Genomic DNA, 13,276 nt, shown 5'->3' on the forward strand with positions numbered 1-13,276 from the left:
GGAAATCTAAGCCTTCTTGGCCACACTGTATTCTCTTATGTCGTTTAATAAAGACACCAGTTGGGTTGCTGAAAAAATAGTGGGAAAAATCAATGCCTCACATCCAAAGGGCAGCTCTTGAAAATATGTGGATTGTTGTAGTCATTTTGCTCTTCTGGCCTCAGAAGTTCTAATCTTAACCTTAGCCCCTCATGCAGAGAGACTTTTTAAACCAATTCGCACATTACTCATTATGTGACTGTTGAATAAGAGAAACCCAGCTCTTTTCCTGTGCTTTCAAGCAGTTATCTTCTTCAAAACTTTGTTTGGATTGTTATACCTTAATCTTGCCTGGCAAGGGACTTATGGGAAGGTTGTTATTGTTTGAAAGTTTGGTGCCAGTATCTGCAAAGAAAGAAGAAAGTAAAGAAGGAAAGGTGTGTTTATCAAACATCCCAATAGTGAAGGTGTGTGAAAGCAACTTTTGAAAAAGTGAATCTGTCAGAGTTCAGCCGTATTATTACATTTTATTTTATTCATTGAACATAAATAATTATCAGTGAATCCTTTCTAGATTTTCTAGTTTCCCAAAGTTCCCTGTATTCACATTCTAAGGTGAAAAATGGTATTTTAAGTCACTGCTCTCCACCTTATATTATTTATAGTCACTCCTCATGACCTCTTCCTTCAAAGAAACGTGATCCTGAGAAGTGTCCTTTGTTTGTCTTTGTGGAATAAGTGATGGGGATGCATCCTGGAGACCTGTGAGATGTTTAAATTGTGGCCTAATGAAACTAGGATGGAGAGTTCTGGAAAGATCTGGAAAGATGGCTGGTAGAGTGTGGCCAGATGTGGGAGAAGAGACACGTACCGAGAGAGGGAGAGGAAATTTTCAGAGGGAGACAATTAAACAAATAATTCAAAAAGTTTTGTTGTGTGGTGTGGGATGCAAGCCTTTCTCTCCCCCTTTCCTTCACAATCTCTTTGTTAAAGACTGTGTTTTTCATTAGTTTTACTAAGATAGGATTTGCCGTTTTGTTTGGATACTGAGAATGGACCCATGGAAACAGTTACATTTGGGTTATCTCTGACTATCTTTAATGAAGAACATAAATATTGGCCACACTATCTATGCACATGCTATCACCATGCCTTTTTTGTTCTCTGTTCATATATCTAAGTCCTCTTCTTTGAGGTCAATCTCAAATCTCATCTGAAATGTACATTTATTGATAGATTCAAGCCATAATGAACTGTCCCTTCTTTGTGCTCCTTAGGCTCTGATTATTTATAAAAACTCATTTTTGAACTTAGACCCTGTCCAATATGATATATTACTTATTTCATCAGCATATGTTATATCCTCAACACAGTTATAAGCTTTTGTGGGGCTGGGATCATACATTCTGTAATTTTTCTCAGTACTTACACTTACTTTGATAGAAAGCGCATTCATTCATCTAAACATCATTTATTGAGTGTTAATTAAATGTCTCAACTCAGTCAATATTGTTTGAGTGAATGCATGCATGAATGAGGGAGTATGCAATAGGTAGCCTAATGTACCGCCCGATGTGAAAAAACCAAAAGCATAAACACAAAAGCAAGCCGAAAAGTGGCCCAGGACTTTCTGTAAAATATCCTGCTTTTGTTGGATGAGGCCATGAAAATCAAAATGCTCCTGAAAGGTCTTAAGAGCTGACCAAGAATAGTAAACAATTGAAATTCTCTCAGGCTTATTCAACCCTATCACTGGACACATTTATACCTCTCAGGAATGTTATTAAAAGAAGAGATTAATAAAGCTTTTATAGATGAGTTGATAAATCTCTAAACATTTAAATCTTCATTTCCTCCTAGGTTTCTCTAGTTTGGGTTTCCAAAAGATTTCAAGAAACCACAGGATAATTAAAAAATTAGACATTATCTTTCTTACCTTCATGTTTTTTGATGGTAAACACATTTTATTTTCTCCATAGTGCTGCCCAATTTCCACCAGTACAGTTCTTAAGTGAATTTTGCTCTGGATGGTGGGATATATAAGATGTAAATGAATTGTTTGTATATGTTTTAGAATTCTTCTAAAGGGCCTGGCCATGGAAATGCATTGAATCTTACTTAAATAAGTAAAGGAACTTCCTCAGAATTATTATTTTATTCTGGTTAGGATACTCTCTGCCCTGGTTTGTTAAAATTTCCCTCTAGAGTGGTTTTAATTTTGTTTCTGATAGGGTCCTAGGATTTATTGCCACACCCATCCTGCATCTGGTTTTCTTTGAATTCCTCTCCTTGCAGTTTCTGATTCATACAGGGCCTTACAGGTTAGTGACAACCTGGCCATCACAACCCTGGGAAGGACAGGCCTACTTTTCAGAGGTGCTGATGTTTTCTGTACCTGAAGGTTTTCAAGAGATATCAATCTTCCTCACCACCTCCCTTGGCCCTCTTAATGGACTAAGCAGTTCCTCATGAAAGTTCTGTAGGATATCTGTACTAACTTCTCCATATTGTTCCATCCTGAGTCTAAATTCCTGGCCTCAAGGTAATGTTAGATTTCTAGCTCCAGCCCCTATGTACATAAGGCCTCTACTAAGGAACAGAACGCATACACATCAGTCTGCTCTTATTTCTCTGGATTTAATTTCTCTGTTACTTTCTGAAACATGCAGGTGCTCCTTTCTTTCTTTTAATCTCAGCTATGTGCTTTTAACATTTTGAAAACTGACCCAGAATTTACATGTGTCTCCAGTAAGAGTACATTAAATTGAGCTTAGTCTGCTCTTCTACTGGCATATTTGAGATCCAAATAATTTGCTACTTAACTGGATTCAGTTACCTGTATATTTCAGGCACCTAAAACTCACCATGTTCCAAATTTCCCCCTTTATAGTTAGTAATTTTCTTGGGAATCTGGATAACATTAGATGGAATAAAGTTAGTGAGTGGCCCAGGATTGCCTGAAATTTTGTTTGTCAGAGTGGCCAGGGAAAGTTAAGCAAAGAAGCAAACCAAATGAAAAACAGAATCACATTATTATGGCTGAGACAAGATTCCATGCAGAACTCTCTGTAGAGCTGGGTTGGGTCATAACTTATGCCAGAGCTCTAGGTGGGGTTGACACCATCTCATGCCAAGCTCTCAGTTCTGGGCTAATGTCATCTCTGGTCCACTCTATGGAGTGGAAACTTTGGAGGAATGGCCAATGTGTTCCACAGTGTAGGAAGAGGGAAATTGTGAACGTTACTTTCTAAATTGTGGAGGAACTAACCACTGTAAATGTGCCTTGAACTATGGTGTTTAATTTGACCAGTCAGATCAATGACTTTCCCCTTGAATGAAATGCTGCTACGTATATGAGCAGAAAAACAAAACTGGTATAAGGAATAGATAGCTAGTGGGAAGCAGCCGCATAGCCCAGGAAGATCAGCTCTGTGCTTTGTGACCACCTAGAGGGGTGACATAGGGCGGGTGGGAGGGAGGGAGTTGCAAGAGGGAAGAGATATGGGGACATATGTATATGTATAACTGATTTACTTTGTTAGAAAGTGGAAACTAACACACCATTGTAAAGCAATTATACTCCAGTGAAGATGTTTAAAAAAAAACTAGTGTAAGGAGCTGGAGAGACTGGGAGTCTTATTTTCCCAGCAATTAACTTTTCCTCGACCATGACCTTCCTTTTGAGTCTCCTAGACCTTGGGCATGATAGCAACCCCTTGGGTTGGGTGATGGCAACCCCATCTTCACTAGAACCTCTATAGTTAACTTTGATTTTTCCCACTCCGTCTATCCATCCCATGTATGCAGTCAGACATTTGATCTTGGACTTTTACTGACAAAATATCCTTGAATATAACCATTTCTTTTCACTGCCACTGCTACTGCTTTTGTCACTGCCTTAACTAGAGCTTTAACTTTAAGTTCTTTATATAAATATCTAAATATCTATATATAAATAAAATATACAAATAAATAAAATGTAATATTAATTTTGATGATTTAAAAGTCTTTTCTTGATAAAGACTTTTCCTGATAAATATACACAATATCTTATATAAATATTTGTGTATTATCTGTTCTTTTCTTAGAATTTTAGTCATATGATTCTATCTCTTGGTATGTCTAGAACTTTTTGATTGAATGCTGACTATTTTATTTGGCTTTTAAAATTTTTCTCAGTGGAAATGTTGTTTTGCTTCAAAATATTTTACTCTACCTGGAAGTAGCAAATCTTCAAATTACAATTTGTTAAATGCTTTGAAATATCAATACTATAGGTGTCACAAAATCTAGAAAAATGACATTTGAAAATTAACTACTGCCAGATGTGTCTCTATAAAACTTTTTCCCCACTCTTGTAGCTATATATTCTTTAACTGCCTCCTGTTTTAGAAATAAAATTTTAAGAAATAAACTTTGTAGTTTATAGACATAGATTTCTTTTCACATGGTTGATTAGAGTTTGCTTTTAGTTATTAATAGTTTAGAAAAGTTTATTTCAGCATCACAATTTATTATTGATAATGTCGCATTAATGTTCATTGTTAACTTTGAGAAAACCTCTATGGATTACTTCCTCATAAATATTTACTATTATAAATGCATTACTGATTTCAGTACTGCTATAGGTTTGTGCATTACAGGAATTCTGATAAAATACTCATTCACACCATTCCATTACACACATTATTGATGGGGTATATTCTTTTATTTCTTTCTTTATTTATTTTTGACTGTGTTGTGTCTTCGTTGCTGTGCGCAGGCTTTCTCTAGTTGCAGCGACTGGGGGATACTCTTTGTTGCGGTGTGCAGGCTTCTTATTGTGGTGGCTTCTCTTGTTGCAAAGCACAGGCTCTAGGCACACAAGCTTCAGTAGTTGTGGCTCGCAGGCTCAGTAGTTGTGGCTCACGGGCTCTAGAGCGAAGGCCCCATAGTCGTGGCACACGGTCTTAGTTGTTCCGCGGCATGTGGGATCTTCCCGGACCAGGGCTCGAACCCGTGTCCCCTGCATTGGCAGGTGACTTCCTAACCACTGTGCCATCAGGGAAGCCCCTGGAGTATATTGGGTTTTTTTTTTTTTTTGCGGTATGCTGGCCTCTCACTGTTGTGGCCTCTCCCCGTTGTGGGGCACAGGCTCCGGACATGCAGGCTCAGTGGCCATGGCTCACGGGCCTAGCTGCTACGTGGCATATGGGATCTTCCCGGACTGGGGCACGAACCCGTGTCCCCTGCATCGGCAGGCAGACTCTCAACCACTGCACCAGCAGGGAAGCCCTGGGGTATATTCTTGACAGAAGGAAATTTCCGTTTTGACTAAGCATTGAAGAAAACTGAATCTTTGACTTATCCTTCACATGCCTGATGATTGAAATAATTTTCCACAGAATAACTTCTGGTTTTATACTTTTCAGTTCTTTTTTTCTTCTTCAAACGCACATGCTTTGAGAGCTGTGAAGTGCAAGACATGGCTATATTGTAAGGTGGTTTTTGTCCTTACGCTTCTGTGTCTTGTGCTAGTTAAGTCAGTAGAGTAGTCAGTAAGAGTACTGGAAGTTATTCCTGTAATGGGATATTATATAGTCAGTTACATATGGTGGTGTCTGAAAATCACATAATAGCCTCACTTAAAACATCTCCTTAGCCAGATTTCAAGAAAGCCTGTGACCAATCCAATATGATCCAACATAGCAGAATATGATAGAAGGAAAATTGACAAAGAAATAGACGCTGGACTTACCTGATGGAAATAAAAATATCTCACTTTTGACAATTTTGCAAAAACCTATAATGACATGAACTAATTTCTAGGGTTCTTCGTAGGACCTAAAAAGGAACCCATAGAGTTGTGGAACAACAATAGAAGCTACTGTGATGAGAAGCCCGGACACCGCAACAAAGAGTAGCCCCCACTCGCCGCAACTAGAGAAAGCCTGCACGCAGCACTGAAGACCCAACGCAGCCAAGATAAAAATAAATAAATAAATAAAAATAAATTTATCTTTTAAAAAGTGATACTCAGGTTTGAGGCATGAGAAATTTGATGAGGAGAAATTAGCTCATGTTTGCAGAACTTTTAAAATATCAAACTCAGTCTCTAAGATTTTAGCATTCTATACAACATCGGTTACTTATTAGTGGTTTGGGAAGGCCAATTTAAAATTTTCTCATCTTACTGTATTGAAATTCACGGCCCTAATGTTCTCCACGTTGACTATATGAATGATGAAGAAAAGTCAATCATGTATTTCATTTCCAACTGGACAGAAAACAATATTTTGAAAAGTGTTTGGCCTACTGACTTTTGATTTCTTCTAAGGCAAATGGATAGGTAATTTTTATTCCCTGATTAGGAGAAAAATGGGGGAAGAGGGCAGGGTTAAGAATTAAGATTTCAAGAGCATGAGAGGTAGATGGCCAACCATAGTTCCTAAGGTTCGGTGCCTGTAACTGTTGCCGCTGCTTAAGCGTGCCAAAGCAGTGGTACGGCTGCTGCGCTCGTGTTTGCTACCACTAGAAACATTCTTGCCAGTAGTGGCGGCAGCGGGACTCAATTACTCCCTTTTTTCACTCTCTCCAGAAGCTCCAGATGGCGTCTTCCGTGGGCAACGTGGCCGACAGCACAGAACCAACGAAACGTATGCTTTCCTTCCAAGGGTTAGCTGAGCTGGCACATCGAGAATATCAGGCAGGAGATTTTGAGACAGCTGAGAGACACTGCATGCAGCTCTGGAGACAAGAGCCAGGCAATACTGGTGTACTTTTATTACTTTCATCTATACACTTCCAGTGTCGAAGGCTGGACAGATCTGCCCACTTTAGTACTCTGGCAATTAAACAGAACCCTCTTCTGGCAGAAGCCTATTCGAATTTGGGGAATGTGTACAAGGAAAGAGGGCAGTTGCAGGAAGCAACTGAGCATTACCGGCATGCATTGCGTCTCAAACCAGATTTCATCGATGGTTATATTAACCTGGCAGCCGCTTTGATAGCAGCAGGCGACATGGAAGGAGCAGTACAAGCTTACGTCTCTGCTCTTCAGTACAATCCTTCTTTGTACTGTGTTCGCAGTGACCTGGGGAACCTGCTCAAAGCCCTGGGTGGCTTAGAAGAAGCCAAGGCATGTTATTTGAAAGCAATTGAGATGCAACCGAACTTTGCAGTAGCTTGGAGTAATCTTGGCTGTGTTTTCAATGCACAAGGGGAGATTTGGCTTGCAATTCATCACTTTGAAAAGGCTGTCACCCTTGACCCCAATTTTCTGGATGCTTATATCAATTTAGGAAATGTCTTCAATGAGGCACGGATTTTTGACAGAGCTGTGGCAGCTTACCTTCGTGCCCTAAGCTTGAGTCCAAATCATGCAGTGGTACATGGCAACCTGGCTTGTGTATACTATGAGCAAGGCCTGATGGATCTCGCAATAGACACCTACAGGCGAGCTATTGAATTGCAACCACATTTCCCTGATGCTTACTGCAACTTAGCCAACGCTCTCAAAGAGAAGGGCAGTGTTGCTGAAGCAGAAGATTGTTATCGTACAGCTCTCCGGCTGTGTCCCACCCATGCAGACTCTCTGAATAACCTAGCCAATATCAAAGGAGAACAGGGAAACAGTGAAGACGCGGTTCACTTGTATCGTAAAGCATTAGAGCTCTGCCCAGACTTTGCTGATGCCCATTCAAATTTAGCAAGTGTATTGAAGCAGCAGGGAAAACTGCACGAAGCTCTGATGCATTATAAGGAGGCTATTCGAATCAGTCCTACCTTTGCTGATGCGTACTGTAATATGGGAAACACTCTATGGGAGATGCAGGATGTTCAGGGAGCCTTAGAGTGTTATACTCGTGCCGTGCAGATCAACCCTGCATTTGCGGATGCCCACAGCAATCTGGCTTCCATTCACCAGGATTCAGGGAATATTCCAGAAGCAATTGCTTCTTATCGCACTGTTCTGAAGCTTCAACCTGATTTTCCTGACGCTTATTGTAATTTGGCTCATTGCCTGCAGGTTGTCTGTGATTGGACAGACTATGATGAGCGAATGAAGAAGTTGGTCAGCATTGTGGCTGACCAGTTGGAGAAGAATAGGTTGCCTTCTGTGCAGCCTCATCATAGTATGCTCTATCCTCTTCCTCATGGCTTCAGGAAGGCTATTGCTGAGAGGCATGGGAACCTCTGCTTGGCTAATATAAGTGCCCTTCATAAACCACCGTATGAACATATAACAGACTTGAAGCTCAGTGATGGTCGACTGCGTGTAGGATACGTGAGTTCTGACTTTGGGAACCATCCTACTTCTCACCTTATGCAGTCTATTCCAGGCATGCACAGTCCTGATAAATTTGAGATATTCTGTTATGCCCTGAGCCCACATGATGGCACAAACTTCCGAGCGAAGGTGATGGCAGAAGCCAATCATTTCACTGATCTTTCTCAGATTCCATGCAATGGGAAAGCAGCTGATCGCATCCATCAAGATGGTATACACATCCTTGTAAATATGAATGGTTATACCAGGGGTGCTCGAAATGAACTCTTTGCTCTCAGGCCAGCTCCTATTCAGGCAATGTGGCTGGGGTACCCTGGGACTAGTGGCGTGCTTTTCATGGATTATATCATCACTGATCAGGAAACGTCACCTGCTGAAGTTGCTGAGCAGTATTCTGAGAAACTGGCTTATATGCCCCATACGTTCTTTATTGGTGATCATGCTAATATGTTCCCTCACCTGAAGAAAAAAGCCGTCATCGATTTTAAGTCCAATGGGCACATTTATGACAATCGGATTGTGCTGAATGGCATCGACCTCCAAGCATTTCTTGATAGTCTATCAGATGTGCAAATAGTCAAGATGAAATGTCCTGATGGAGAAGACAACGCAGACAGCAGTAATACAGCTCTTAATATGCCTGTCATTCCTATGAATACTGTTGCAGAAGCAGTTATTGAAATGATTAACAGAGGACAAATTCAGATTACAATGAATGGATTCAGTATTAGCAATGGCCTGGCAACTACCCTGATCAACAATAAGGCTGCCACTGGAGAGGAGGTTCCCCGTACCATTATTGTAACCACACGTTCTCAGTACGGGTTACCGGAAGATGCCATTGTGTACTGTAACTTTAATCAGTTATACAAAATTGACCCATCTACTTTGCAGATGTGGGCAAATATTCTGAAGCGTGTTCCCAATAGTGTACTGTGGCTGTTGCGTTTTCCAGCAGCAGGAGAAGCTAATATTCAACAGTACTCACAAAATATGGGCCTTCCCCCAAACCGTATCATTTTTTCCCCTGTTGCTCCTAAAGAGGAACATGTTCGGAGAGGCCAGCTGGCTGATGTCTGCTTGGACACTCCACTCTGTAATGGCCACACCACAGGGATGGATGTCCTTTGGGCAGGGACCCCCATGGTGACTATGCCAGGAGAGACTCTTGCTTCCCGAGTTGCAGGTTCCCAGCTCACTTGTTTAGGCTGTCTTGAGCTGATTGCTAAAAATCGGCAAGAATATGAAGAGATAGCTGTGAAACTGGGAACTGATCTCGAATACCTGAAGAAAATTCGTGGCAAAGTCTGGAAGCAGAGAACATCTAGCCCTCTGTTCAACACCAAACAATATACAATGGAACTAGAGCGGCTCTACCTACAGATGTGGGAGCATTATGCAGCTGGCAACAAACCTGATCACATGATTAAGCCGGTTGAAGTCACTGAGTCGGCCTAAATAATGACTGTGTGCCCAGGAGAATTACCCCTGTAGCTGAGCCTCAACCTTCTGGGGGAAAGGGAACTACTTTTTCAATATCATGGTGCAGATGGGTGACAGACAATGATAAGAAATAGCACAGCCAGACTTGCTTCCTGCATGATCACGATAGGGAGAAACCCAAGAGATGCGAAACTGCTGTTCCACAAGGAGTCTCCATCGAATTTTGCAGCAGCCAGGTGTCTGGAAGGTCTGGAAGGTGAGTCTGGAAGGTAAGTCTGGAAGGTCTGATCTCCCTTGGTCTTCCAGGGGATGGATGGTTAATGTGGAAGGGAGATAGAGATTGCCCGGCCGTTTTGTGATTATCACGGATTGATTGAGTCTTCTGAATTAATTTTTTTCTTTATATTTTGGGTATTGGAGCTTTTAAAAATGTTTGGTTTCAGGTATTTTTATTCATGTGAAGTGTATATGATTCTCTTGAGATAAGGTTTTAAGCTAAAATATTCCTTGTTTTAGTTTCTGAACTCTACCGATAAATGGGGACTTTGCTGGTGTAGTCTTTTTATAGGTTTTATAAACCACTTGAGCCTCTATCAGTCACTTTAGTGTCTGACATAACGTTTGGAACTCTCAGTGCTTTGTTGGTCTGTAGATGATGGCTTCAATTCTTTTTCTGGTCCGTTTCCTTCTTCCCTTCCCCCCACTTTAAAAATTCTCCTGTAACTTGGCTAACAAAATACCAAGTGTGATTCAAAACCTCCCAGAGTGTTTCTCTTCAACACATCATCTGGTGCCAAATGAAGATTGTTAGGAGTGCTTATTAATTATGAAGGGCACAGTTGTGGTACTGTCACTGACGATAATAATAATGGATTTTTGGCCTAGAGTTTTGACCTATTTCACCAGTGTTTTACCATTGACTGCCCCTCTATGCTGCTTCCAAAAGTGAGAGTGTGTGATAAGATTTTTACTTTCATTTCTAAAGTTTGTTTTTTTTAGGTGAGTCCTGTTTTTCCTTTTTCTTTCAGCAGAAATGAAATCCCAGGTAAGTATAAGTATTCAAATATTTGATCAGTAAGTCACAGTTATCTCCAGTACATTAAATAACTTTCATCAAAAAACATGTTATAGGTGAAAAGCTCTGAAGGACCAGCTATGTATATGATAATTATGTTTCAGGCCTTCTAGGGTATTATATATAATAACTTGTCTTCTGGTCGTGGTCTTGAAGTCTTTATGGATTCAGCCTCAGTAGTAGCGAACTGCACTGCTACTTGGTTTGGAGTACAAATTAGACTTTAGCCCTCCTGGAGGTTGAGTTTTTGGTATTGAAAACCATAGGAATGAAATTATTGTATTTCATCAAAGGATCGAGGGCTTGAGGCTTAAACAAGCCAACATATGTGTGGGAAGCAGTCAGCCTTGAGAGCAGGCTACGGACATGCCAGGCATGCCGCCGCTGCTCGAAGGGACTGTCCCTACTTGTTCCCCTCCTTGTTCCATTCCACGGGAGATAAATCACCAGGGCCCAGAAATCATAAAGAATGTAAAATGAGACAAGCCAATCTGTCTCCACCCTGCACGTGCAGGTTATTTTGGATGATTCTGGGTTTATGGGTTTTCTCCCAGGGAAGTTATCCTTGAGCCGAGACAGTCATTAGATGATGTAAACCACCGTCTGGCAACCTTCCCTTTTCTAGTCGATATAATCTGCAACTGTAGCATAATAAAACTTGCCTTGCAACCGTCAGTTGTCTTGGTCCTTCTGACCCCATTCGTCGGTGCTACTTCAGTTCCTTACCCCGTCCCTTCTGACCCTGGGCGGTGAAATCCTCTTTCTGAGGCTGGTCCGCGGCAAGTGGCGCCTGAACAGGGACCTGAAGCGTGAAGCCAATGAAAAGAAAAAGAAAGTGCAGGTAAGAGAACCCTTATGCAAAATATGTGTGGACACGAGTAAAAGTGAAACTAACAGAGGCATAAGGCAACAGTCAGAAGTAAAATAAGATGGGGCAAAAGGGCTCAAAGGAGCGTGAATTATTTGCTCCGGTTTTACTTTCGATGCTTAAAGCTCGGGGTAATAAAGTTTCTACCTCACAGTTGACTGAATTTTTGCAGCATATCCATGATGTATCTCCCTGGTTTCCTGATGGCGGCTCTGTGACATAGAAATCTGGCAGAAAGTTGGAGAAGATTTAAAAAATTATTATGAGTCTCGAGGGCCTACTCATACTGCCGTTGTTACATTTAGTTTGTGGAATCTGATAAAAATATGTTTAGGTTCTTCTCATGATAGTGTTGATTTGAATGTAAAGTCAGAAAAACATAAGCCTCTGACAGAAGAAACGACTGTATTATCAGCTACTGTGTCGCCACTTCCTAAACCAAAAGAGCTAATAAATTTAAATATTTCAGATGAAGAGGAACATTTTGACTTAACAGATGAGGCTTTTAAACATAAAAGAGAGAAGTATCCTGAAGATGATTTTCTAATGGCTATAATAGATAAGTCAGTGAAAAAGCTGCAAATTAGTAAGGACTGTCTTCCTCAAAATTCTCCATCTGTAAAACTGCTCAGTCCCTTGCAACGTGCTGTACAAGCAGCAATAAAACGAGGAGAAGATCCTATTTTCTGTTGTCCTGTCACGGAAAGACCTGATCCTAATAATCCTCAACAGGCTATTAGGGAGCATCAGGCTCTTCCTTTTAAAGTTTTGAAAGATTTAAAATCTGCTTGTGCTCAATATGGGCCCACTGCTCCTTTTACTACTGCTATGGTTGACACTATTACAGGAGAAGCTCTTCCCGCTGCTGATTGGCAGTCTATTGCACGAGCTTGTTTAAATGGTGGAGATTATTTAATATGGAAGTTTGATTTTTATGAACGGGCTGCTGAACAAGCAGAAAAGAATGCTACCCATGATATTCCAGTTGATTATCATATGCTGATTGGGGAAGGACCATATATTTCTTTACAAGTTCGATTAACTTATCCCTTTGTTGCTTATCCTCAAATAAATCATTTGGCATTACAAGCCTGGAGGAAATTATCTTCTACACACAAAACTGAGGATCTTTCAAAAATTAGACAGGGACCTGATGAACCATATGCTGATTTTGTAGATAGATTGTTACAGCCGGTGGGGAGACTCATTGTGGATGGACTCACTGGTACAATTGTAGTTAAGCAACTTGCTTTTGAAAATGCTAATAATGCATGTCAGGCTGCGATATGACCTTGGAGAAAACGGGGAACATTGGAGGATTATATTCGCCTTTGTGCAGACATTGGGCCTGCTTATATACAGGGTGCTGCTATGGCTTCAGCATTAACTAAAGTGGGGTTTAAAAACAATCCAAAGAGAACAAAGACTAGTTTTAAATGCGGAAAGGCAGGTCATTTTGCTGGAGAATGTAGATCTTTTCACTGTAACCCTGGTCCTTCCTTCCCTACTCAAAACCCTCCAGATGGTCAGAAAATCCCTGGTTTATGCCCTAAATGCAATAGGGGAAAACGTTGGGCACGCGATTGTTGGTCGCTCAGTGGCCCACAAGGATGGAACACCACTGTCGGGAAACTCCTCCCGG

At 40.9% G+C, this 13,276-nt stretch overlaps 1 protein-coding gene across 1 annotated transcript; it reads left to right on the forward strand.

Moving 5' to 3' along the window:
* Positions 1 to 6,447: 6,447 nt before the first annotated feature.
* Positions 6,448 to 9,930, forward strand: LOC308611607 (UDP-N-acetylglucosamine--peptide N-acetylglucosaminyltransferase 110 kDa subunit-like). Its single transcript, XM_081260327.1, has one exon. It carries the CDS (start codon positions 6,566 to 6,568, stop codon positions 9,704 to 9,706), a length of 3,141 nt encoding a protein of 1,046 aa, XP_081116453.1. The 5' UTR covers positions 6,448 to 6,565; the 3' UTR covers positions 9,707 to 9,930.
* The last annotated feature ends 3,346 nt before the right edge of the window (positions 9,931 to 13,276 follow it).

Source organism: Mesoplodon bidens (assembly GCF_964165515.1).
Source record: "Mesoplodon bidens genome assembly, contig: HAP1_SCAFFOLD_458, whole genome shotgun sequence".
Classification (NCBI taxonomy): domain Eukaryota; kingdom Metazoa; phylum Chordata; class Mammalia; order Artiodactyla; family Ziphiidae; genus Mesoplodon; species Mesoplodon bidens.